This window comes from Podarcis raffonei, chromosome 16 (assembly GCF_027172205.1).
Source record: "Podarcis raffonei isolate rPodRaf1 chromosome 16, rPodRaf1.pri, whole genome shotgun sequence".
In the NCBI taxonomy this organism is placed as follows: domain Eukaryota; kingdom Metazoa; phylum Chordata; class Lepidosauria; order Squamata; family Lacertidae; genus Podarcis; species Podarcis raffonei.
Window position 1 is genome coordinate 19,911,000 of NC_070617.1, and position 26,468 is coordinate 19,937,467.

Sequence of the window (26,468 nt, forward strand, 5' to 3'; positions counted from 1 at the left end):
AAGACATCTGAAGGCAGCCCTTTTTAGGGAAGCTTTTAATGTTTGATGCGTTACTGTATTTTAATATTTTTTTGGAAGCCGTCCAGAGTGGCTGGGGAAGCCCAGCCAGATGGGTGGGGTATAAATAATAAATTATTATTATTATATGGAGCTATGGAATTTTTCCTTAAAAAGAAGATGCTAGTCCTCATGATTCCAAATGAAGATTGGAATTAAGCAGGCTGCCTTCTACCAAGTAAAACCACTGGCCAATCCAGCTCAGTACAGCCAACACAGTGACGCTCTGGCTTTCCCACCTCTACATGAGACCTTCTGAATGCAAAGCAGATGCTCTGCCACTAAGCGATGGCTCTTCCCCTCAAAAAAGAGAGTGTAAGATTCTAGTCCTCATGTATCCAAATCAAGGACGGAAGTAAACAGAAGGCTGACCCATATCCTTGGGTCCACCTAGCTCAATACTGCCTACACGGATTGGCAGCAACCCTCCAGGGTTTCAAACAGAGGGGATGTTTCCCAGCCTCCTCCTGGGAGAGATGCTGGGATTGAACCAGAGACCTTCTGCATTCAAAGCAGTTGCTCTCCCTCAGAACTACAGCCCTTCCCTTAAGAGAGGTTAGGCCGGCCTCAACTAGAGCCAGGGCTTTTTTGGTCATGGCTCCGATCTGGTGGAACGCTCTGTCACAAGAGACTAGGGCCCTGCGGGACTTGACATCTTTCTGCAGGGCCTGCAAGACAGAGGTGTTCCACCAGGCCTTTGGCCAGGCCACAGCCTGACTCCCTCCTTTGGCAATCCTCACAGAACTCTAGCCCAATGGTTGCCATTAATCTGATTGGAATTAATTTTATAATGAAATGATTTTAGAATGTTTTATCATTTTACTGTTGTTAGCCGCTCTGAGCCCGGCTTCGGCTGGGGAGGGCGGGATATAAATTAAGTTTATTATTATTATTTATTATTATTATTAACCTAGTTGGCTCTGAGCAGAAGAGGCCAACGCAAACATCAAATGTATGAAGGGAGGGCGCTCTTCACAGCTCCTGGCAGGTCCTGAGAGAAGATGCAAGGCTCCAGCAAGACGGAAGGGGAGCCGGGTTGCAATGACTTCAGGTAAGCATGCAGGCAAATGCTCCTTCTTTCCACCACCAAAGAAGGAGAAAGAGAAAAAGAAAGAGAAAGAAGGAGAGAGAGAGAGACACCATTCTATTCATTCTGTTTAATACACCTGGAAATGAGCCGAAGTGGTACCATCTTTCCAACACCGCAAGGTCTCCACGGCCACAGAGCGGCACAGCGGGCAGGTCTTCTCCCGGTCAAACCAGAGGCAGAGACACTCTTCGCAAAAGACGTGCTTTATAGGCAAAAGGAGCAAAGGTTATTGTCATTATTATGGAACCCGGGACCTTCTGCAGAGGCGAACGGTGCTGAAAATGAAGGATGGTGTACAATGAGCAGGAAGCAGCAAGCATGCAACAATGGAAAGGACCGCCAGGAGAGGCGCCAGAGTATTTGAACGAGGGCCCCTCTGTGGCACTGTGCAGAAATTCTTTTTTTTTTTAATAAAAAAAATGTTGACTAGTAACTTCCTGCTGCTCAAGAGCCACAAAGACACAAGGGCTGGTGGGTGCTGGCAGGTGCCCAAGGCTGCTTGCTGCTGGCGCCATGCCCAATCCTAAGGAAGCTGAAATCTTTACCCTATCCCCAATTCTTTTTTCCTTCCATTTTTTAAAAAATGAATTTCAAAGTGTTGACATATGCAAGGGGGGGACTAGCTTCCCGGGCATTCAAAAACTAAAGTAAATAAAAGTAATTAGGATCTAAGCTTCTCCAATGCACCCCCACTCACTGCTGCAAGACAAAAAAACCCTCTTTTCAGTACAGTGGATGCTTGGATTGTGAATGTGATCCGTGCGGGATGCACGTTCGCAACCCACAGCGTTTGCTACCCGCAGTGGTGCGTTTGTGCACATGTGGGTTGCGATTTGGCGCTTCTGCGCATGCGCAAAGTGCGATTTAGCTCTTCTGTGCATGCACGGCTGCCGAAACCCAGAAGTAACCCATTCCAGGGTTTCGGTGGTCCGTAACCTGAAAAAACGCAACCTAAAGCATCTGTAACCCGAGGTATGACTGTATTATGAACTAACAGTGTACTCTTCCCAGACACATTAAGAGCATGACACTTTTAAACACAGTGTCATGCGTTCCAGCCCCATGTTGAGCAAGATTTCATGGAAAGTGCCATTGTGTGTGTCTGTGTGCTGCTGTGACACCTGCAATTTGTATGATCATTCCCCGCCCCACCCCCCAGTTTGGCAAACTAAGCCCAGAGGCGACTTAGCAAGCTGGGTGAGGACAGCGCCACTTTGCCCAGGCTGCCCAGCACCCAACCAGTCCGCATTACCTGGCATAAGAGGATCAGGGGTTCCCGGAACTCAGTCTGGCAGATGGCACAGATGTCGCCAGCCTCAGTGCACTGCTGGCTGGTGGCACGGACCCCGTAGGTCTGGGAAAAGGAGGGAGAAGCACGCAGTCAAAACGAAAGGATGTCACCGTTCAGTTTTACATTTCGATCCCGCATTCTCCTCTGTCTTTTATACCCACAACAACCCTGTGAGGTAGGTCAGGCAGTGACACACTGCCTGGGCCACGAGGCCACCCCGTGTCGGGTGTCATGGAATCCGATCCTCCCCCCCCCCCGAACGGTAGGCTGCCAGGAACAAATAAACAAGGAGAGTTCTTACCAAGGTCTTTAATTCAATATTCACAGAGAAAAGCAGCCTCCTGGAGTAACCGCATTGCTCCGAGTAATCTCCACTCCACCTCTCTCCTCAATCGTCAACAGTACCACCCCCATTACAGTGGTCACTTAGGTCCACTTGTCTCTAATCCCTTTGCTCTTCTACTTTCAATGCTCGCCGGGTTCTGGGAGAAGGGGGGTCTGGGATGCTTTCTAGTGATAAGGTGTCAGCCAGCTGCTCCAGCTCTGCTTCCCCCTCCTCTTCCTCCATTATTTCCCAGCTTCTCTCCTCCTCTGCCTCTGAGTTATGACCTCCCGCAAACCACTGCTGTAAACCTATACAATGGACCCTCGGGTTGCGAACATGATCTGTGCAGGATGCACGTGTATGCACAGGTTGCAATTCGGCGCTTCTGTGCATGCGCAATTTAGTGCTTCAGCGCATTCCAGTACTTCCAGGTTTCGGCGGTTCGCCACCCAAAAAAATCACAACCTGAAGCTTCTGTAACCTGAGGTACCACTGTACTGCCTTCCTCTTCTCTGGAAGGCTCAGGCTGGGGAGGCGGACTCCACCATTACTTGAACCCCAGTCTCCCAGGTCCTAGCTTGGGACTCTTCACTCCTATACCACACTGCCTCTCAAATGTGAGACATAGGGCCAGTTGCCTGTATGAAAGTGACTCCAATGCAAAACATCCCTACAACACCCTGAGGGCCGCACTCCCTTTTGGGCAACTTTCTGAGGGCCAGGGGCAAAGGTGGGTGGTACAACAAATATAATTTTTTACCTTTGTGCAGTGGGATGGCTTCCCCACGCACCCTCCTTGGTCCTCCCATCCAGAGAGGCAAGAGTAGGCATAGGCAAACTCGGCCCCCCAGATGTTTTGGGACTACAACTCCCATCATCCCCAGCTAACAGTACCAGTAGTCAGGGATGATGGGAGTTGTAGTCCCAAAACATCTGGAGGGCCGAGTTTGCCTATGCCTGGGCAAGAGGCATAGCCAGAGTACAAGGCCACATATCCAGCCAGGCAGAAACACTTGGCTGTCAATCAGGGCTGGTGAGGGGTGTGGCTGGGGATTGGAGGCGTGGCCTAGGGAGAGTTCTGAGGGCCAGGTAGAGAGGGCTGGTGGGCCACATTTGAGCCTGTCTGCCCGCCTTTGTCTATACATTTAAGCACTGGCTGCCATTGCTTCTTCATTGCTTGCTTTGGGTCGAATACAGCCGAGAATAATTTCCTGCAATTTCCAGGGATGTGCTAACTTAGCTGGACTCCTCAAATCTTTCCTAACCGGCGCAATGCTAGCAATTCCCCACACTCCCTGCAGAGAAACTCGTCAGTCACTTGCCGCTCCGATGGATGCTCTTCCTTGCCATTGTTGAAGCATCCAATTATCTTAATTATAGGAAAGCAAAGCAGCTGCCTACCTACCTGGGGGGTGCAAAGGACCTTCAGTGCTTTCCTCACACTTCCCACGCGACCGCAGATGTCAAAAGACTGGAACAAAAAGAGGTAGAAATTCACTGTAGGATGAGGGGGCGGGGGGGGAGGTGCTATTTCTGTCTTTCAAGGTAAGCGACAGCATTTTCTCTGAAGTGAGATCAAAGCTTCGCCTGTTGAATGGCGGCCTGCTGGGAGGCTGATAAAACCAACACTGGCAACTAAACCTGCACTCTAGCGCAGTGTGAATCCTCGCAAAGGAACAGAGAATGCTGCTTTATCCCAGATCAGGCTACTTGTCTTATCTAGACCAATGTTTCCTACTCTGGCTGGCAGCAGCTTTCCAGGGTCTCGAGAAGAAAATGGTTTTTCTCATGACTTGATGGGATTTTTTAAAAAATAAAATAAAAATATAATACTACATTTATATCCCACTTTTCCTGCAAGGAGCTCAAAGTGGAGCAGCTGGTTTTCCTTCCTCCTCATTTAATCCCCACAACAACCTTGTGAGGTAGGTTAGACTGTAAGTGGCCTAAAGCTTTCCCCACCCCTGACCCTCAGGCCGACCACTTACTTTGCAGAGGCTGTACAAGATCAGGAGAATCCCCCCGAGGAAATAGCTGCTGGACGGGTCGTCTCCCATGATGTATTTATACCACAGCTGGATGGGGACCAGGGAGCGAAACAGCTGGCTCAGCTCTTCAATGACCAGGTAGAACTTGCCCTGTAGGAGAGAGGGAAACTCAGGTAAGGCCACTTCCAGGCTATCACCTGGAACCATAGAACTAGCAAATCCAGGTTGCCCGGTTCACTTATTCCTTTCTTACACCCAACTGTTCACATACACCCCTCTGCAGCAACCTGGACTGAATCTATAAACAGGTTTGCCGCTTCATCTGAGGTTTCAAAGGACCAGGTTTAAAGCATATCATATTAAGGAAAGAAAGAGCTTTTGAACAGGTGTTTCCTGTATGTAGAACTTGCTAGGAGTTAATCTGAGGTTCTGTTTTTGTTTATTTAAAGCAGGGTTCCCCAAACTTGTCTCTCCAGCTGTTTGGGGACTACAACTCCTATCATCCCTAGCTAGCAGGACTAGTGGGAATTGTAGTTCAAAAACAGCTGGAGACCCAAGTTTGGGAAATTTAAAGGATTTGTCCCCTGCTCTTCAGCCCCAAAGGCTCCCCTGGTGGCTTACGTATGATCTGTTACAACCAGACAGTCCCTACCCCTGCAGTCTTACAATCCAAAAGAAAAACATGACACACGAGGAAAAAGGAACAAGGAGGGAAGAGGAAAACACCAATCAAAACTCAGGCACCCATTTCTAAAACTGTTGTTCCTGTATTGACCATCTAGCACATTTCAGGGTGGGGGTGGGGGGCTGGATGAAACCTGTCTTTCGGCAAAGCTAACAAACTGTGCCTTCTACTTCTCCGTTCCCCTCCCATCCCGGGCCACTCATTTTGTTTTCTGTGCCAGACACTCTACAATACGACATACAATTATCAGTAATTCCATGGCTACGGTTTTCTATTTTCTTTTGATCGGGATTGTTTCCTATATTCGTATGAAGTTTCTTTCTGAGCATCGGTCCCTGAGTGTTGTAATAAAGAGAGTGAACGACGGACTGCTTTGCTCGGCTCCCAGGCATAGCTGTCAACTTTTCCCTTTTCTTGTGAGGAATCCTATTCAGAATAAGGGAATTTCCCTTTAAAAAAGGGAAACATTGACAGCTATGCTCCCAGGCCCCCTCACCCACTCGCAGGAGCTCAGCAGCCTGGCAGGCAGCACTCGGGCCCTTTTGAAAACCCAGAACCAGGATCTTTTCCCGCGCATCTGTCCCGACGCGCTCGGCTTTAACAGAGCAAACCGCTGTGGGACCTGCAAAGCAATTTAGATCAGTGTTTACCTCCTGGCTGGCTGCCCTCCTGGGAAGAGGAAGGCGGCTCAAAAATACAGTCGTCATATCTTCCAGTCCCAGGGGGTGCTGTGCCTCTCGCCTTTGTCCCAGCCTTCTCCTACCTCTACAGCCCTCCAGATGTTTGAGGAGAAGGTGCCCAGTCTGCTCAAGCTGTGGGGAGGGCTCATATCAACTAAAATGTCCAGGGCAGCCGTTTACCAGCTCCATCTGGTATGCAGGCTGAGATCCTACCTGCCTGCGGACTGCCTTGCCAGAGTGGTGCATGTTATCTCTCGCTTGGATTACTGCAATGCGCTCTACATGGGGCTACCTTTGAAGGTGACCCGGAAACTACAACTAATCCAGAATGCGGCAGCTAGACTGCTGACTGGGAGCAGCCGCCGAGACCGCGTAACACTGGTCTTGAAAGATCTACATTGGCTCCCAGTACGTTTCCGAGCACAATTCAAAGTGTTGGTGCTGACCTTTAAAGCCCTAAATGGCCTCGGTCCAGTATACATGAAGGAGCGTCTCCACCCCCATCGTTCTGCCCGGACACTGAGGTCCAGTGCCGAGGGCCTTCTGGCGGTTCCCTCACTGTGAGAAGCCAAGTTACAGGGAACCTTGTGGAACCCTCTCCCACCAGATGTCAAAGAGAAGAACAACTACCAGACTTTTAGAAGACATCTGAAGGCAGCCCTCTTTAGGGAAGCTTTTAATGTTTAACAGACCACTGTATTTTAATACTTTGTTGGAAGCCGCCCAGGGTGGCTGGGGAGACCCAGCCAGATGGGCAGGGTATAAATAAATAAATAAATTATTATTATTATTATTATTATTATTATTATTATTATTATTATTATATCCCACTGGGCAGCTGTCAAAAGCTCAGGAGGAAGCTACCTTATACTGAGTCAGGCCACCTACATCTCAGCAACACTGCCTGGCTGCGGTTCTCTCTCCCAGACCTACTTGGGGATGGCAGGGATCGAACCTGGGACCTTCTGCATGCAAAGCAGATGCCCTAACCCCTGAGCTACAACCCTTCTCTTAAGAACGTCAGAATGTGCCTTATCAGGTCACTGGTCCATCTAGTTCAGTCTTCTCCATACTGGCTGCTAGCTAAATTTCTGGAGGTTTCCAGGTAGATCCTGGGACCTTCTGTGGGCAAAAGAGGTGATGCATATTATTCAGAACCACGAGGACTAGAACATTTATTGGGGGGGGGGCACATCTGAGCACTACAGCATCCGCTTTGCATGGGGAAAGTCCCAGGTTCAACCCCCAAGACAGGGCTGGAAAAAGATCCTGTCTGAAATCCTGCGGAGCTGCTGCCATTCAGAGTTGGCAGCACCAAGAAAGACAGACCCATGGCCTGACCAGTGAGCTCCCTATGTCATCATTGTAGACTTTATTGCAGTAGCCAAAGGCCATGGCATCATCTGAAAACACTGACAATCACTACATAGACAATAAAACCACTGTCAAAGCTGCTAAAATTACGTAGGATAAGAGGCAATTCTTATCCTCACAAGTCCCCTTGTGCCTCCCAGAATAAGGAGCATCACACACACCCCCAGCAGAGGAGAAGCTTGAATTTATATAGTGGGGGAGTTATTCGCACTGCTGCTTTTGTAGACTTGAGAAACATTTAAAAGAAAAGAGGTAACTCGTGTTTACATGGCCGATTTCCATCCTTTCTCCAATACTGGCTCCTTGCTGCCAGCGAAAACCAGGGGGATTAAGCCCATTAGGGTCCTGGAGGAGAACAGCAGGCTCGGCCCCCTCCCTCCCTCCCCCCCCCGGGGGTCCCCCAGGATGAGATCACCCGGCAAAGCTGTCCTCCTCGCTCTCTCGCTGAGCAAATCGAAGGGCTTTGGAGAGCTTCGGCATTTCGGATGATCTCATATCCCCCGGGAAAGCAAGTGAGGTCACGCCAGCCGCTTACTCAAGGACCCGGCCGCCCCCCCCCCGCCTCCGCCTCCCGAGGGGCCCATCGCGCGGAGCAAATCTGTAATGGCAACAGCCTGAGATCCCAAGCGCAGGCCATTTAGTAGATTAGAAGGGAGGCTCTGGAGCAAAGCGTGCGGCTCCTCGCAGGGGGTAGCCGCTTGCTAATGAGGAGGCTGTCAGCGGCAAGGCAGGCGGCCTGCACAAAGTCCTCTCGGCTCCCTTCCCTTCTGCTGTAGGTGCAAAGCGAGGAAGGACTCGCAGGTCTTTCGGGGTTACCTTTGCCTTTAGGCCTAGTCCGGCCAGCTCACCAGGTAATGGCATACCCTCCAACATTTCCCTGATGAAAACAGGGACGTCCTATTCTATATTAACTCCTGCCAACCTAGCAGTTTGAAAGCATGTCAAAGTGCAAGTAGATAAATCGGTACTGCTCCAGCGGGAAGGTAAACAGCGTTTCTGTGTGCTGCTCTCGTTCACCAGAAGTGGCTTAGTCATGCTGGCCCCATGACCCAGAAGCTGTACGCTGGCTCCCTCGGCCAATAAAGCGAGATGAGTGCCGCAACCCCAGAGTCGGTCACGATTGGACCTAATGGTCAGGGGTCCCTTTACCTTTTACCTTCCTTAGGTCCTAGGACATCCCTATTTTCATTGGATAAATATTGGAGGGTATGGAGTTATGTAACCCCCGAGCCAAGGAGATAAGTAACTAGACCACCTTTAGAAGACATTTGAAGGCAGCCCTGTTTAAGGAGTGTGTTTTTTAAATGTTTTATTATGTTTTTTTTTGTTTTTGTTTTTTAAGTTATAACCTGTTTATTATTGTATAATTAGATTATTGCTGATTTTATCTTTAAAGAGTTTTTACTGATAATTTTATTGTTTTATTTTCTTTGCAAACTGCATTGATGTTTGTTTGTTTTCAATCAAGTGGTGTGTAATTTTTTGAATCAATTAATAATAAAATATTTATTTATAGCTTGACTTCCCCCCCTTATTATGTTTTTTATATATGTTGGAAGCCGCCCAGAATGGCTGGGGCAACTGAGTCAGATGGGCAGGGAATAAAACTGTTATTAATATGGAATAAGGTAAAGGTGAGCAATGGGAGCTCACCCCGTCGCGGGGATTCGAACCACCGACCTTCTGATCGGCAAGTCCTAGGCTCTGTGGTTTAACCCACAGTGCCACAGAAACTGGGATGGCTTCTGTAAATCCAGGACAGTCTCTGGAAAATAGGGACACTTGGAGGGTCTGTAATGGTAGAGACTACTGTCCTGGGCGACCCACCCACAAGGCAAGGTGAGGCAACCGCATCAGGCAGCAAGATCTGGAGGGACAGCCAAACCCGATGAAGAATCTTTATTCCCCCCTTGTTCCTGATGCAGCTCTTCACTCATTCCCCTTCTTCCCTGGCAGGTGGGGGAGCCATTTTGTGGTTTGCCTCAGGTGCCCAAATATATTGGGACAGCCCTTACTCCTCACACCCACCCGACAGTTAAATGCTGTGCCCAGGACACAGGTGTACAAACTGGATTTGGAAAGCTTGGGTCCTAATCCTGAGGTAGCTGTAGACTGACAAAGGCCATCTGTTTGAAAAACTGGCATAGAAACACAGGAAACTGCCTTACAAGTCTTCAGACCATCTAGCACAGTATTTTCTACACTGACTGGCAGCAGCTCTCTAGAGTTTCAGGAACACAACACTCCCACCCCTACCAAGAAGTGCTGGGAATAGAACCCAAGACCTTCCGCATGCCAGGCAGATGCTTTGCCACTGAGTTACAACCCTTCGCCAATGTTCTGTCTGATCCGAAGGAAGTTCAAGTCTACAGCAATGCCATCTGTAGCATGTGAAAATCCTAAGAGCAGGCTTGGTAACTCTACAAAATAGGCATTTGTAGAGTTGTATAAGACAGGCATTGTATAAGACAGAGATCCACAGGCATGTGTGTGAGTAGATCAATCAACGACAAGCTCGCCCCCTCTCCATTAAATCTTCTGCCCGAACAGGTTTTTCAGGTGAGAAAATATTCCATCCTTTATTACTGGAACATATTTATGGGATCATCCCCCCCCCCCGGCTTGGGAGATGATGGATCTGTATCAGTTGAGAAGTACACACAATCCCACCAATCAAGTCACATTTTCTACCAGTGTTTGCAAACAAAGCATAAGGGGCAGGCATTTTTCCAAACCAGAGTGGCGCCATCAAGGCAGGACTCTGGAGGCAGCTATAAGGGGTCGGCGCTCAGCAGAATGAGCAGTAGGGTCTCAAAATCTAAGGTGACTGCCTTTCCTTCACACGCTACTGTCTGAAGAGAGGGCCCCAATAACATAATTAGGTCTAGAGGTGTGGGACTCCAGACCTGGGATATGAATGTGGCCCCTCAGGCCTCTCTACCTGGCCCTCAGAGCTTTCCCTAGGCCACACCCCTTCTCATCAGCCCTGCTTCACACTCTCCCTGACTCTTTGAGCTCTTCCCAGTCCCTCTGCTTATCCAGATGGATCGAGAGGGTTGCGCAAGCGTGTGTGGAACTGCTGCCCAAAGGTCAAAACTCACAAGCGGTGCTCCGCCCACTCTGGCCTCTGGCTCCGCCCACCACTGGGATGGGGTTGCCCCAAAGGAATGGCAGTTCACTCCCACTAGAGTCTTAGAAAGCACAACCAGTGAAGCCCACTGCACAATGGATGTAACATCATCATCATCATCATCATTTCAATTTATATACATGTACTGCTCTTTATCAGAAGAACCCAGAAGATACAACATTAAGAAACACATTACATAGGGTTGCCATATTTCAAAAAGTGAAAATCCAGGCACAAAGGGGGGTTTTTTTGGGTGGGGACAAAGTTGTTGAGCTTTTTCTTTTCTTTTTTTAAGGGTGGGGGCAAAATCTCCCCCCCAAAATGAAGATTTTCAGCTATTTTTAAGGAAATTCGCTTAAAAAACCCCAACACTTCTGACATGGGTTGTCACATGCCCAGGTTTCCCCAGACATTGTTTGCCGATTTTCTTATATTCCACCCGGACGCTATTTCCAATGGACAAAGCCCAGATACGCCCAGGAAATCCCAGACATATGGCAGCCATACATTACAGAACATCAATGATAAAAACATAACAAAAAGCATACTGACAGCCTAATAATAAAATATCATAATAACAGTCCTCTTCCCCACACTATCACAAGCCGTAGATTATTTAATAGCCATAGGCATCAGTAAAGAGGAATTGTTTTTGCCTGGTGCCTAAAGTTATGTAATGATGGCGCCAGGCGAGCCTCTCTGGGGAGAGCATTCCATAATCAGGGAGCCACCACAGAAAAGGCCCTTTCTCTTGTTGCCACTCTCCAAAGCTTTCTGGGATGGGGGACAGAGAGAAGGTTCTCCAATGACAAGCACAGGGTCTGGGTCAATGCGTATGGGCAGAGGCGATCCTTAAGGTACTGAGGGTCACAGTCTCCACTGAGGGGTGGCATGCAAAGGCACTTTGCGTGAGAACAACTGTTCCCTCCCTACCTCCCCAGCACACCTTTCAGAAACCACCGTTATCCCTAACCTGAAAAGCCCAACGGATACCAGAGACACAGCGCTGGAGCGCTTTGAAACAGCTGCGGCCCTCTCTTCCCTCAAGAGGGCCTTGGCTACACCTCTCCCGAACGCCCTCCATTAAAAACAACACAACAAGCAGATACCATTTGGGTTCAATAGAAAACGAATTAAAGTAAATTAAAACGGCCAGAGCCATGTGGCTCCTCGAGGTGCCTATTGTTGTCCGGGCGGCAAATGGCAGGTTCTCATTTACACCGCTAAGGAGCGACAGCTTGAGGGGTGTGGGTGATTATTATTTTTTAAGGCAAGCAGCAGAAATACTCATGATGGAAATTTGGGAAATGCCAGACGCATTTGTGACGGGGGGGAAAACAGATAGAGAAAAAGTTTTCCTCCCTCTCTCCGAGCGCTAGAACTTCTGGATGTCCAACAAAGCTGAATTTTGGGAGATCTGGGACAGGTAAAATGGAAGCACTTCTTTGTGCAGCAGTACAGAGTTAAACTACAGAACTTGACAGTTATGGCCACCAATTTGGAGGTGTTTTTTTAAAAGATTAGGCAAATTTGGAGGTGCATGAGGTCATCAATGGCTACCAGCAGTGGCAAACCTACATTTTTGGGGACCCTGAAGCCTGAACAGTTAAGGGGACCCCTTCACAACCAGCAAGGAGTCCTGGGGTAGCCACTGTCATCTTCTTCAATGGGGTTGGTCCACAACAGATCACCACATACATACAAAAATACAATAAGATTTTTATTAAAGATGCTGTACTGGATTATGTCACATGTCAAAGTCACTGGTGTGAATAAAAAATTCCTATGCCTTATAGTTTTTTAGTTATGGGTGGGTGAGAAAATTAAGGGAAATTGGGGAAATGTTATATACATGCATGATGCACTTTTTCAAGCAAAATTTCAAGCAATATGGTCTAAAGTTGCTTCTGGGGTCTCTTGAGGATGAAGGGCCCTCAAGATTAAGCATCATTAGTTTAATAGTAGATCTGCCCCCGGTTCCTAGCCACAATGGCTATGCTCTGTCTCCATTGTTGAAGGCAGCAACGCTTCTGAATACCAGGTTCTGGAAAACACAAGAGGGGGGAGTGTGGTCTTGTGTTCGAATCCTGATTCCGTGTTTCCCACAGGCATCTGGCTGACCGCTGTAAGAACAGGATGCTAGACTAGATGGGCCGTTGGCCTGATCCAGCAGGCTCACCTCGTGCCCCCATGTACAAAACAGCAGGTGGCTGGAGACAACACATAAGTTTTCTGTCTTTTCTCAATGACCATGAGATCTAGAAGCTTGCCTCTTTCTCTTTTTTTAAAGGGATTTTAAGAACTCACACAAAGCTAAGGGTTTTAGAATGTCGAATTCCACTGAGAACACACAAGCGCAGGGCTGGTTTTAAGACCTGTCTAGCACTCAAGAGGGTCTTGTTTTCAAGGTCGGCAGGAAGAAAGACAGCAACTCGAGATGATGATCAGCGTCTCGACAAAGAGAAAAAGTATTTTCAAAATGAGGCATCTGTGCTGTGAGCCATTAGGGGGCCCCTGACAGATGCAATCTTACCAGCCTCCTGGTGCGGTTGAAAAATACAGGCACAGCCTCTTTCTTCTCTGGGACAAGGATTAATGAGGACTTGGGACGGCTCTTAGACAAGCAAGCAAAGGCTGTGAACCTCTTCCAGCTCTGCAATTTGTCTTGGGCTGACGATTTGCATCGTTTGCATGTTGGATGGGTTTTCACCACCATCACCCGCTCCCCAAGCTGGATTATGCCATGACCCAGCCCATTAATCTCCCCAAATAAAATAATAATAATAATCATTATCATCAGAGGCTTGCGGTAGGGGGAGGGCGGCGAGATTCTTGGACGACCGCCAGGGGTAAATTAATATTTCTTCTTAAGTACCCCGGCATCTAGGGACAAACCTTTCCAACCACACCTACTCGCGCAAAACCCATTTAGAATTACTTTGATCCCCTGGCTTGAAATCTCAGCACCGGCTGAAGGATGATAATTGTGTGCGCTTAACACAGAGGTCCCCATCTGTCTCCCGCACAAAAGTGCTTCTGTACAAACTGGGGGGAATAAAGGTGAAACGGGGAGCGAAGGAGGAGAACGGTCACACCATCACCCCTGTTTTCTCATTTCCTAATTCCATTAAGAACGTAAGAAGAGTCCGCTGGATCAGGCCGGTGGATCTAGCCCAGCTCCCTGTTCTCACAGCAGCCAACCAGGCGCCCCAATGGGAAACCAGGAAGCAGGATCCGAGCACAAAAGCATCTCTCCATTTCCTGTGGTTTCCAGCAGCTGGCATTCAGAAGCATTGGTGCCTCTGACCTCGAAGCTGCCTTATACTGAGCCAGACCTCTTGGTCCATCTAGCCCAGTGCTGTCTACACAGACTGGCAGCGACCGTCCAGGATTTCAGACAAGGAGACTTTCTCCAGTCCTACCTCGAGAATCCATTGGGGGTGGAACTTGGGACCTGCTGCATGAAAAGCAGGTGTTATACCACTAAGTTTGGACCCTTCCTCCCTGCAGAAAGATAGTTCTGTTCTCATGGCTCTAAACAAAAGGCTGAATTAAGTAGGTAGCTACCAGGCCAGACCGTTGGTCTGCCTAGCTCATTGTGTTGGAAATTTTATTTACAACATAACATAAACCCCCCCAAACCCCCCAATACAGAAAACCACCCTCATTAAACATGAACATAACATACAATGAGCATAACATACAACAATACAAACAACCAAATAAAAAACTTCCTTTATCCTGTATCTGGCCTCCTTATTTACTTCTTATAAGCTGTTTCCTTTATGAATAATTATTAAGATTTTTCTAATTATAACTTTAATATCCACAAAGTCTCCTGAAGGCATTAATTGAAACAAGTCCAGGTATGTATTTTAGGGCACTGTTTTGTGAAGTGTTCTCTGCACTTCCCCCATGCTTTTTGAAACTCTTGTCTAGTGTGATCTCTAATTGCCTCTGTTAATCTAGCCAGTTCAATATACTCTAACGGTTCATCTTGCCATTCCCTTTTTGTTGGCACAGTTTCTTTTTTCCAGTTTTTAACAATTAGGATCCTTGCCACTCCTGTGGCATAGAGGAATACTTTCTGATCTTCTCTTGCTATACCTGTGTCCGTTATCCCTAGTAGAAAAGCTTCTGTATTTGTCATAAAGTTATACTTAAACATTTTTTAAAGCTCATTGTGGTCCATATTGAGTGGCAGTGGCTCCCCAAGGTTTCAGGTAGGGGGCCATCCAAGCCCTACGTAGAGATCATAGAATTGTAGAGTTGAAAGGGACTCCAAGGGTCATCTAGATCAACCCCCTGCAATGAAGGAATCTCAACTTGGTCCTCCAGGAGCTCATCTGCAGCAGCATTGCTGGTCATTCCCCAATTGGTCAGGCTTCATTTGACAACAACAAGAAACTGAGCCTTAATGTTGACGGCCTAGTCTTGTGGAACACCCTGCCACTAGAGATCCAGCAGGTGCCCTCTGTTTCAACTGCATGCTGAAAGCTTTTCCATCCTGTCTGATTTACGGAGGCAATTAACAACACACCTTTGCATAATAGTTAGATGGCTTCTGAATTTACCGTATTTTTCGCCCTATAGGACGCACTTTTTCCCCTCCAAAAATGAAGGGGAAATGTGTGTGCGTCCTATGGGGCGAATGCAGGCTTTCACTGAAGTCTGGAGAGCGAGAGGGGTCGGTGCGCACCGACCCCTCTCGCTCTCCAGGCTTTGCGCAGCTCTCCGCAAGCCACGGAAGCCCGGCTCCCGCGGCTTGCGGAGAGTTGCCTGCATGCTGAAGCCTGGGCGCGCTGAGCTCAGCGCGTCCAGGCTTCGCGCAGCTCTCCGCAAGCGGCGGGAGCCGGCGCTGGGCTCCCACGGCTTGCAGAGAGCTGCCTGTTCTGGGGGCTGGGGTAGGGGGAAGCTCGGGCTTCCCCTGCCCCCGCGCCTGGGGGGGGGAAAATAATTTCCCCCCCTTTATTTCCCCCCAAAAAAACTAGGTGCGCCTTATGGGACGGTGCATCCTATAGGGCGAAAAATACGGTAACTTTTTTGTATGGTTTCTATTGTATGGTTTCATGTACAATTGTTGCAAACTGCTCTGATTTTTTATTTGTTTTTTAAATAGCAGAATATAAACGAACCTTTTGGATAAGTAAACTCTTTGGAACGAAAAGGATGGGAGCCCTAGCCTGATCCACAACACCCCATCCAGAGGCAAAAAACAAAATAAAATCATCTTAAAAATAAGATCTGCATCCCAACCAGAGTGAGAACAGAACACTCTCTCTGACTCTCTGTCTCTTTACCTTTGATTTCACGGCCAGTACGATTTTCGGCAACGCGACAACAAGACACTTCAAACCGATGGTGAGGTATTTGAGTACAAAGTCTGTGATTCCCACAATCCACATCAGATCGAAGAAATCCAGCTTCTCCAAGTTGGGTCTCAGGAAGATGAGGCTGAAACGGGCAGGACAGGAAGAGGCAAGTCTTTTATTTATTTATTTGAACACTTTACACACCAATTCACTTAAACAGTCCACTAAGCGGTTTACAAAGATACAGCTTCCTAAACCCTGGTTTGAAATTGGGTCGTTTCAAGAAAAGCAGAGTTAAGATTAACTGCAGTTTGCTCAGTTCAGATAACCCAAGAACATCAAAGCTTCTAAATTCTTTCCAGATGTCGTGGAAACAGAAGGGGGAATGCATGAGACTGCTGGGCAGAAGGGTCCCGGGAGGAATCTAGGTTTGTTCCCATCATGCTAAAACATGGGTAGGCAAACTAAGGCCTGGGGGCCGGATCTGGCCCAATCACCTTCCAAATCCGGCCCGCGGATGGTCTAGGAATCAGCGTGTTTTTACATGAGTAGAATGTGGCCTTTTATTAAAAATGTATCTCGGGTTATTTGTGGGGCATAGGAATTCGTTCATTTTTTTCCTTCAAAATATAGTCCGCCCCCCCCACAAGGTCTGAAGGACAGTGGACCGGCCCCCTGCTGAAAAAGTTTGCTGACCCCTGTGCTAAAACATAGCTTTATCATGACATTCAAGCAAAGTCACTGTAAAAGGGAATAGAAAGCAAATCAGGAACTAACATATTTATCGCACAATTCTTGGGAAAAGAGATTTTCCAATAGGCAGTGGAAAAAATGAAATAACAGCCTGAAATCAATATAGATAGCACACTATAGAAGAGGAAATAAATGCAAAAAGACCTTATGCTAGCAATCATAGATCTATCTATCTAGAATAAAACTCTGTTGAACTTGATGGGACTTACTTCTGAGTATATGTGTGTCTGATTGGTATGGCAAGAGTTGATCAGTAAGAAAAAGAATAAAAGGGGTGGACATGGATGGAAAAAATCATATTTTTCTAGAGGAAGTTGTTGATAATGTCTTGATCACTTACAACTACAGCAACGGCTAGTTGTATGAATAATCAGTTATATTTAGATTAGTTTTTAAGCATGCAATACTTTTGTTGTAATAGTTGTGAATTTGTCATTTAAAAAATAAAAGGAATCAAGGAACATTATTCTCAATGGAAAAGGCACCGACTGAAATCTCACCACAGATTTTTTAAAATTAAGTTTTGTTTGGTTTACAAAAATATGAGCATTGTCTCTTTTCTCATGTTGTAACACCTTTTCTATATATCAGCTACATACGATGTGAGACATTCGTGTTGTTTTGAGAGTCTATTGTTCTGCAGAGTGTGGCCTGTGAATCTAGCGAGAGAGGGGAATTCTCCCCACCGCAATCACACAGAAAGAGAGATTTGTAGAATAAGAAAATAGCAAAATTGTTTCTTGCAGGAAGTACATAATTTGGATAGAAAATTTTAAAAGTCCAACAGCCTATATTTCCACACTTTACTTTGCTGCATATTTTGTGGTTTTAAATCTCTGCTGGGCTTCTCACACTAAAGAGTACAGTGGTACCTCGGGCTAAGTACTTAATTCATTCTGGAGGTCCGTTCTTAACCTGAAACTGTTCTTAACCTGAAGCACCACTTTAGCTAATGGGGCCTCCTGCTGCCGCTGCGCCGTTGGAGCACGATTTCTGTTCTCATCCTGAAGCAAAGTTCTTAACCTGAAGCACTATTTCTGGGTTTGCGGAGTCTGTAACCTGAAGCGTATGTAACCTGAAGCGTATGTAACCTGAGGTACTACTGTACTTGCTCCAAAACTGGACCTTGGCATCCAGTAAATTCTCATTTGATACCTTTTTTCTCCCTTGCCAACACACAATCTGGAGGTCCTTTGCTCTAGTTGCTTGAACCCCAGGCAAACCCCTTTCTGCAAGCAGAGTTGCACCCGCACTTCTGAAAGCAACCGAACACTCTGAAGCCTCATTCCCATCACATTCCCAGGACGGTTAAGCACTGACTTTGCTTCCTAATTAGGCAGTGACTGCGGGATATGGTTTCATGCTGGGTGGGAGCATCAACGGGCTTCTTTACGAAGTAAATAAACGAATGGATGGGGATAAACAGAAATCAAAATACTCACAATATGGGCACATCACAATGGAAATTAAACCCTAAAAACAAAAAACAATCGAAAATGAGAGACCTCCCAAAATGAAAACCCAGCAACACAGAGATGGGAATGAAAGAAATTGATTTTTAAAAAGCAAACAGGCAGACACACACAACTGAATCCACAAATAAATTAGATCAGGGAAACGGAAAGAAAAACAAAAACAAAATAGCAAATCTGAGCAAAGAGAAAGTCAACCAAAGATCCAGGCTGATGTCTGTGCTTTCTAAGTATATGGGGTGAAGATAAACCACCCTTCCTACCCACAAGACAACCCCCCCCCATTTCCATTTGATGCCAAACATCACTCAGCTTTGCAAAACATACCTGCGGATTCTCATCCAGGGCCCAGAATATCCAGATTAAGAGATGGCTTTATTTTAGATCACAGAGCCCAGTGCTATGATTTGCACAATGGAACCCATCTACACCAGCAGCCTCACGCTGCTTTAAACAGCCATCGCTTCCCTCCAAAGAATCATGGGAACTGTAGTTTGTTCGGGGTGCTGAGTTGTTAGGAAGACACCCCCTCCGAATCTCTTCAGAGAGCTACAATTCCAGGAGTGGTTTAATAGTCAGTCCCCTTTCCCAGAGAATTCTGGGAATTGTAGCTCTGTGAGGAATATGGCAGTGGGGGTGAGGCGTCTCCTAGCAACTCTCAGCACCCTAAACAAACTTCCTTGGGAAGAAGGATTGGTTGTTAAAGCACCCCGGGAATTGTAGTTCTATGAAGGGAGAATAGGGAAGGGAGAACAACTCTCAGCACCCTGAACAACTATAGTCACTGTGGACAATGCTGAGCTGAGATGCAGGCCTTTTTTGTGGCCTCTTGTTTTGTCACTCATGGCAGCCATTTTGTGCTGGCTCCCACATTTTCATCAATATATGAGCATGGGGACACCTTTTATTTTTTACCAAAAAAGGAAGGAAGGAAGGAAGGAAAGAAAGAAAAAAGAAGAAGGAAGGAAGGAAACACTGGCTAGATGAATCAGTGGTCTGACTCGGTGCAAGGCAACTTCCAATGTTTCAGATGCTGGTGAACTCCAACTCCCATCAGCGCCAGCTAGCATGGCCAATGGTCACAGATAATGGGAGTTGTAGTCCAGCAGCTCCTGGAGGGATGCAGGTTCTCACACCCTTGTTTATCTGGCTTTCTGCAAGTCCCTTCCAGTCACACACAAGCAAAAAATAATAATGTTTCTCCCCCTTTCATTCAATCCCTCCTTGCTCTTCTGATGAGCGGCTGGCTACCTGTTTTTATCAAGGATCCAAGCCGTTTTGCTTACCTGTTGGACAATTGCTGGGAGCTGAAAGTATACAGCAAGTACAGGGTGTTCCCTGTGAGGAAGGCCAGGATCCAGAACACCACCAGCACAGACCGCTTTTCCTGAGGAGGAGAACAACAACAGCAACAAAAAGCCCAATATGTAATCCCAGAAATTCCAAAGATAGTTCTCTGCCACCATTAAGACTAGCAACTTGCTGTATGAAAAAAAGAACTCCAAGACTGCTGAACCTACTTGTCCCTGTCTCTGGTTTCATTGCCCGTGGTGAATTTTAGACTGTAGACTCCCTGGGGCAGGGATGGGTCCTCTCCAGTTCTAAGGAAGTTCATAATGTAAAACAAAACAAAACCCCACACTTTTTTGTTACGTAATCACAGAAAAATAAGCAGCAAAATTCAGCTGATCTTGACATTGCTTGTTCCCAGTGCCGTTCTATGGAGGATGTTCCTATTGGTATGAAACCTATCTTAGGAAAGGAACTCCTCTTAGCCACTGCCAACCACCAAACACTGTCCAGAGGCATCCATGTTCCGCAACTCACCTTCAGGGACACCTGTTCTCGGAGAGTCGAGTTTGCATATGCAAACGTGCTTGCCATGCCGATGCACAGAGCAATTCCTACAGAGAGAAAGAGAAACACGACCTGTACATCTACCACAGGGGTCACCAACCTAAGGCCCATGGGCTGGAAGCAGCCTGCAGAGGTCGTTTGACCAGCCCATGAGCTGCCACAAACCAAGCCACCCGCCCACTGCACTAAACCAGTGTTGCAACTCACTTCCACCGCGTCTGAAACCGCGTCTACGCAGACACAGAAAATTGCAGGCGCATGTGCGATCTGGCCCACGGAGGGATCTCTGAGGGACTGATCCGGCCAAGGCAAGGTAAACCTTGCCGACCTCTGATCTAGCACAACAAACAGCAGTCATGTCATCTTGTTCTCCTACACAGGGGAAGCAACCAACCCCCCCCCCCCAAATCCTCGGTCACCATTCTGAGAGCAGGAGTGTGGATGGGAATCAGAACCATAGCTACAGTGGGGGGGGGGGCTAGCCAGGTCCCCCCCCCCGGGTGAAGCCTCCAAAGAGACGCCATTGAGGCCCCAGCCTGTGTGTGTGTGTGTGTGTGTGTGTGTGTGTGTGTGTAGGGGAAAAAAAGGGAGGTTGGGGTGTGTGTCCTACTGGGTCTTTGACCTGGGTGAAATAAAGCCTAGTTTTGCCCCTGGGTGGAATATTTCTTCTGATGCGTTCAGTGGCACAGTGGTCCGGGATTGCAGGGGCTCAAAGACACCATTACTATTTCTCCAGTAGGGTCCTTCTCTCCAGGGGCCTACAGCTGTCCAATCAGCATAAAAGAAGCTTTTAATCCACTGAAATTAAGTCTTTTCACCCTTTGTGCAGAATGGGGCCAATCGGAGTGAAAGGAGGTGAGTCAGCCACAGAGGATCGGCTCCTAGGGTACCCCTGGAGAAGGTGTGTGGAAAGAACCCCCAAAATGAGTTGTTCTATACACCCCAAAGCTAAGATTTAGGAACACTGAAAGCACCAGGTGCTTCAGTTTCAAGGGGATGGTGTGCAAGTTCTGTTACATATATAATGGACCTTCAAGGAAAACACAACTGAAGTCACTTCGAAAGAAGGTATCAGAGCACTCCAAACCACTTGCCCGTGTGCATGCACAGGAAATATCAGACCTCACTGAAAGGTGACCCCTTAAGATCTGCATTGATTGTCACAATGCATCCCCAATTACTATTATTGCATTATTATTGTATTTTGATTATGAATATTTTATTGGGGGGGAATCAATTATAAAGAAATAAAGTAAGACCAAAATGGGGGGGAATGAGGAGGAAAAAAGAACAAAGATATGTATAAGAAAGTGGGGGGGGTATACATACAAAAATGCAATGTAATATACTCCCATACATTCTTATATAAATTGATATACAGTCGTGCCTTGGAAGTCGTGCCTAGTTATCGAACGTTTTGGCTCCCAAATGATCGAAACCCGGAAGTAACTGTTCCAGTTTTCAAATGTTCTTTTGGAAGCCAAATGTTCGACGGAGCTTCCACGGCTTCTGATTGGCTGCAGGAGCTTCCTGCAGCCAATCAGAAGCCACACTTTTTTTCAAATGTTTTGGAAGTCGAACGGACTTCCGGAATGGATTCCATTCTACTTCCAAGGTACGACTGTAGTGTTACTATCCTAATACATATGTAGATGTCAATAGCCTCCTTCATTTTGTATAAACTCATTTCAAATCTTGTCATATTTATCCTAACAAAAGCAGCGAGTGTCATCCTACGGTTGGTCCATTGATTAAAGTGTATCCTATTTTTATACAGTTGTTCCTTGAAATCTGCTCCAGAAGTCCATTCAACTTCCAAAACGTTTGGAAACCAAGACGCGGCTTCCCATTGGCTGCAGGAGCTTCCTGCAGCCAATCAGAAGCCACAGAACCTGTGTTGGAAGTTTGTGTTCCAAATAACGTTCACAAACCGGAACACTCACTTCCAGGTTTGCGGCGTTCAGGAGCCAAAACATTCGAGTTGCAAGGTGTTGACTTCCTAGGTACTGTATTGTAAGATTATTGTATGATCTTGGAAGTTTGTATAATCACAGAGCGGTGTGTGTGTGTGGTTGTGACTACCATGAAGGGCCCCGAACTCCTGGATTTGCTGCTACACTACAGTGGTACCTCAGGTTAAGTACTTAATTCGTTCCGGAGGTCCGTTCTTAACCTGAAACTGTTCTTAAACTGAAGCACCACTTTAGCTAATGGGGCCTCCTGCTGCCGCCGCACGATTTCTGTTCTCATCCTGAAGCAAAGTTCTTAACCTGAAGCACTATTTCTGGGTTAGCGGAGTCTGTAACCTGAAGCGTATGTAACCTGAAGCGTATGTAACCCGAGGTACCACTGTACTGGATTCACCAAGTTCTTACATTTGCTCCAAGCATCGAACGAGAGGGGCTTACCAAGCTTATGCTGGAAACAGACTTTCGCCAAGAGGATCATGATGAAGGGGAGCCCCTTCTGCAACCAGGAGACGACCGCTTTCAGCTCCGAAAGAGCAGGGGCTGGTGTCCCGGGCTGATCCTCAGGTCCCTCCTCGGTGTGTCCGTGGCGGTCGCCGCCGGCCATGTGGAGCAGGGAGGAACCGCGCTGGTGGCTGTGGTGGTAGTGGTGGGGCTGCTGCCGGTGGTGGAAGGGACCTCCCTCTGGCCGGCTGGGCCCCTCCTCCCGCGAGGAAGGCATCTGGATGAACACCTCCCCGCCTCCGGCCGAGGACCCCAGGACCAAGCTGGATTGGAAAGGGGTGGCTGCGATGGTGCCTGAAGGGATGCCCCCCAGTCCGGAGAAAAGCTGCTGCGGGGAGGGAGCTTCCGTCTTGAGACCTTCGAAAATGCCGCCTTCATCCACGCTCGTCTCAGAGGAGATGGTTTGACTCCGGCTTCTGGTATAAACACACAAACATACATCCAAGTAATAATACAGTGGTACCTTGGTTCTCAAACGCCTTGGTTCTCAAACGTCTTGGTTCCCAAATACCGAAAACCCAAAAGTAGGTGTTCCAGTTTTTGAACGTTTTTCGGAAGCCGAACATCCGATGTGGCTGTCAGCTTTTGTTTCTGGGGTGCCTGCACCAATTAGAAGCTGTGCCTTGGTTTTTGAACATTTCGGAAGTCAAACGGACTTCCTGAACGGATTAAGTTTGCCGCTTTTGTTTTTGCTATTTATTTTGCAGTTTTGTCTTTGAGGCTTTTTCGGTTAATTTGTTTTTGTGACCGTGTGGAACCCAGTTCAGCTACTGATTGATAAGTGTGAATGCGGAAATGGATAAAATAATGCCTATCATCTGTGCAGGTAAGAAAAAAATGAATTTTAATTTTTATCATCTACAATTCTGTCTTATTTATTTTATAGTACAGTACATTGATTATTGTTTTCATTTTATGGATCAATGGTCTCGTTAGAGAGATTCATGTTAAATTGCTTTTTTGGGGGTTGATTTTAAAAGTCTGGAACGGATTAATCCATTTTGCATTCCTTTCTATGGGAAAGCGTGCCTTGGTTTTAGAACACTTTGTTTTGGAACGGACTTCCGGAACAGATTAAGTTTGTGAACCAAAGTACCACTGTAATAATAATAATAATAATAGTAACGGGGAAAGAAAGAATCAGATTAAACTAAAATTTGTTTAATCAGGTGCTAGCTCGAATGCAAGGAAAAAACATTCCCCTTATATACCCGGTAGATCACTGCAGTCTGCGGGAAAGTCTCTCCTGCCAGCTCCAAAGATCTCAGAGGCCCCTTGCTCTGAAGTTACTCCAAGAAGGGATTTTATTTAATTTTTAAAAATATTTTTCTTTGGTTTTACAAATACAAACTACAAATAAACACAAACTAACAAGAACATATCTGTGTGAGGAGAGTCTCCAAATCCTGAGACTTCCCTCCATCCCCTCCATGGAGTCTTAGTTTAAACATCTACAACTGCATATTCATCCGTACTCCAATTTTTATATCAAGCCATATTGTCCTTAATATTCTTTGCACTACAAGCAAGTCAAAACCCTGCGCTTGCTTTTCCACCTGCTTACAGTGGTCTCCTAAATAACTTTAAAATTTTCCCCATTCTTTTATAACAACAGCCGCCCAGATGTTATTAGCCCAAAGTTGGAAAGAAGACCAAGTCCCGACCAGAGAAGAATGGCAAACCAAGCAGATGGAATATGCTGAGATGGCAAAGCTGACTGGAAAACGCAGAAACCAAGAGGACAAAAACTTTATCCAAGAAGGGATTTTTAGAGTGTCTACGCCTGCTCTGCAGGGACGCGGGTGGCGCTGTGGGTTAAACCACAGAGCCTAGGGCTTGCCAGTCAGAAGGTCAGCGGTTTGAATCCCCGAGACGAGGTGAGCTCCCGTTGCTCGGTCCCTGCTCCTGCCCACCTAGCAGTTTGAAAGCATGTCAAAGTGCAAGTAGATAAATAGGTACTGCTCCAGTGGGAAGGTAAATGGCATTTCTGTGCACTCCTCTGATTCGCCAGAAGCGGCTTAGTCATATTGGCCACATGACCCGGAGGCTGTACGCCGGCTCCCTCGGCCAATAAAGCGAGATGAGCGCCGCAACCCCAGAGTCGGTCACGACTAGACCTAATGGTCAGGGGTCCCTTTACCTTTACCTTTTACCCCTGCTCTGTGAAACAGCATCCCTGTCAAAATACAACAGGCGCCCACATATATGCACCTTCTGGAAACAACAGCATTTTGGTTCCGATAGGCTTTCGCAGCTGGATAAATGGGTCTGTACCACTTGTTAGGGTCTCAGTTTTGCTTTTAAATCACAGCATCATAGAAATTTAGCATTGGATGGGGACCCAAGTGTCATCTAGCCCAACCCGCTGCAACAAAGGAATCACAGCTAAATGCATTTGTGGGTTTTGTGGCTTTAATTATCTCACGGGTAAATCATCTCGGGGCTGTGGTTTAGAGGGTGATTGAGAAAGTAATTGGAAGAAGGAGGTGGAGGAGAAGAAAGATTTTTCAAAACACAACTTGTTAAAAGAAGAAGATGATCAGCGAAAGTCTGAAGCCACAAAGACGACACATGGGAGCCGCGAAATCTCTCCGGGTTCTGGATGCATCCCCTGCGCCCCAACTCCTCCAAGTTTAGAAACGATGTGTGCAGCAAGGCAGCCCCCCTATGGAGTTCACCAGCCTCACTGGACCTCTTTATCGACTCCAAGCATCTCCCAAGTCACACAAAGCCACTGCTTCTCAGATATTTTTATAGCTACTCCTCAAAGGCTAGGTTCACACACAAGACACACAGGGAAATAAAACGGTTAGCAAGATACTTTGTCATGTGGCTTTATGCCCCCACCTCCAAATTAACGGGGCAACTAATCGGATCTCCCAGGGCTCAGGAATTAAAAAATAAATCACAAACACAGACATCTCCATGCTCTTTCCTAGGAACAGGTGAACCACGTACAGAGCATCTCAATTGCCTGGCGAGGTCGCAGCAGCCCGATCCAATACTATGGGGGTCCCCTAGGGTAACACTCCCATCGGAGGCACCCAAGAAAGGCTTGGCAGAAAGACTTCTATCTTTAAGTGGGGGGTGGGAGCAGTTGTGCATTTATGGTTCCTTTTAACCTGACACGGCTGACTTTGCTTTGTGACACAGATTTTTTAAAATTTTGCCGCCACGGCCACTTCAATAACACCTCTGAAATCTGCCAGCAACCAATCGAAAACAGCACTGAAAAGTCTAAAAGAAAATATTTAAACCAACAACCAACAATTAAAAGAAATGCAACAAAACCTCTTGGAGGCTTTTGTGATGAAGCAGCGTATACTGCTTATGTTAATTATGTGAAATAATTAATGACAACAGGGAAAGCAACACAGGCACATGCTGAGTCCTGAGTCCAAAAAGGGTTCTGTTTTTACCAGTTTGCTCAATGAGGGAATTGAGGGGGGCAGCGAGGCCTCCACTGGCACCAAGTTCCATAGGTACGGAGCCACCACCGAGAAGGCTCTGCAGCAACGTTCTTGCTGCATTTGGATACATAAAGAGTCACCTTCTCTTTTAGAAACCTATGTGTTGTTTAAGGCAGCATTGAGAGCCAGTGTGGTGTAATGGTTAGAGAGCTCAGCTAAAATCTGGGAGACCAGGGTTCAAATCCCCACTCAGCCACAAAGCACATTGGGTGACTCTGGGCCAGAGTCTTTTGTCTCTTAGCCAGTGTTAGAAACTCAGTTACATAAGTTAGACACCAAAAGGCTCTGTAAACCAATGTTACAGTCACCAAAACAGAATGTCCAGTTGCCATTTGGGGGCAAGATGGCTCTATAGTCTTATTTTTCAAAGGATGGACTGACTGAGATTGATTCTCAGTTAAACATGTGGCTAGTTCAGACGACAACCTTGAGCTAAGTTCAGAACTTTGAGAACTTAAAAGAAGAAAACTAACTTGATCCAGGGACAGCCCCCATATCTATTGGTCTATTCCA

General features: G+C 46.9%; 1 protein-coding gene and 1 non-coding gene across 2 annotated transcripts in view; both read right to left on the reverse strand.

The window, feature by feature from the left end:
• Positions 1-965: 965 nt before the first annotated feature.
• Positions 966-26,468, reverse strand: part of RNFT2 (ring finger protein, transmembrane 2) — a 29,037-nt gene continuing 3,534 nt past the window's right edge. Inside the window, exons 3-10 of the mRNA XM_053368905.1 lie at positions 22,423-22,901; positions 19,985-20,061; positions 19,444-19,544; positions 15,921-16,074; positions 4,752-4,901; positions 4,169-4,234; positions 2,400-2,501; positions 966-1,349 (exon numbers count right to left, since the gene is read on the reverse strand). Coding sequence (XP_053224880.1) covers positions 1,215-1,349; positions 2,400-2,501; positions 4,169-4,234; positions 4,752-4,901; positions 15,921-16,074; positions 19,444-19,544; positions 19,985-20,061; positions 22,423-22,901 — 1,264 coding nt within the window. The 3' untranslated portion in view covers positions 966-1,214. The remainder of the gene's footprint in view (positions 1,350-2,399; positions 2,502-4,168; positions 4,235-4,751; positions 4,902-15,920; positions 16,075-19,443; positions 19,545-19,984; positions 20,062-22,422; positions 22,902-26,468) is intronic.
• On the reverse strand, positions 7,051-7,123 carry TRNAA-UGC (transfer RNA alanine (anticodon UGC)). The gene has a single exon. It is a non-coding gene; the product is annotated as a tRNA-Ala (tRNA).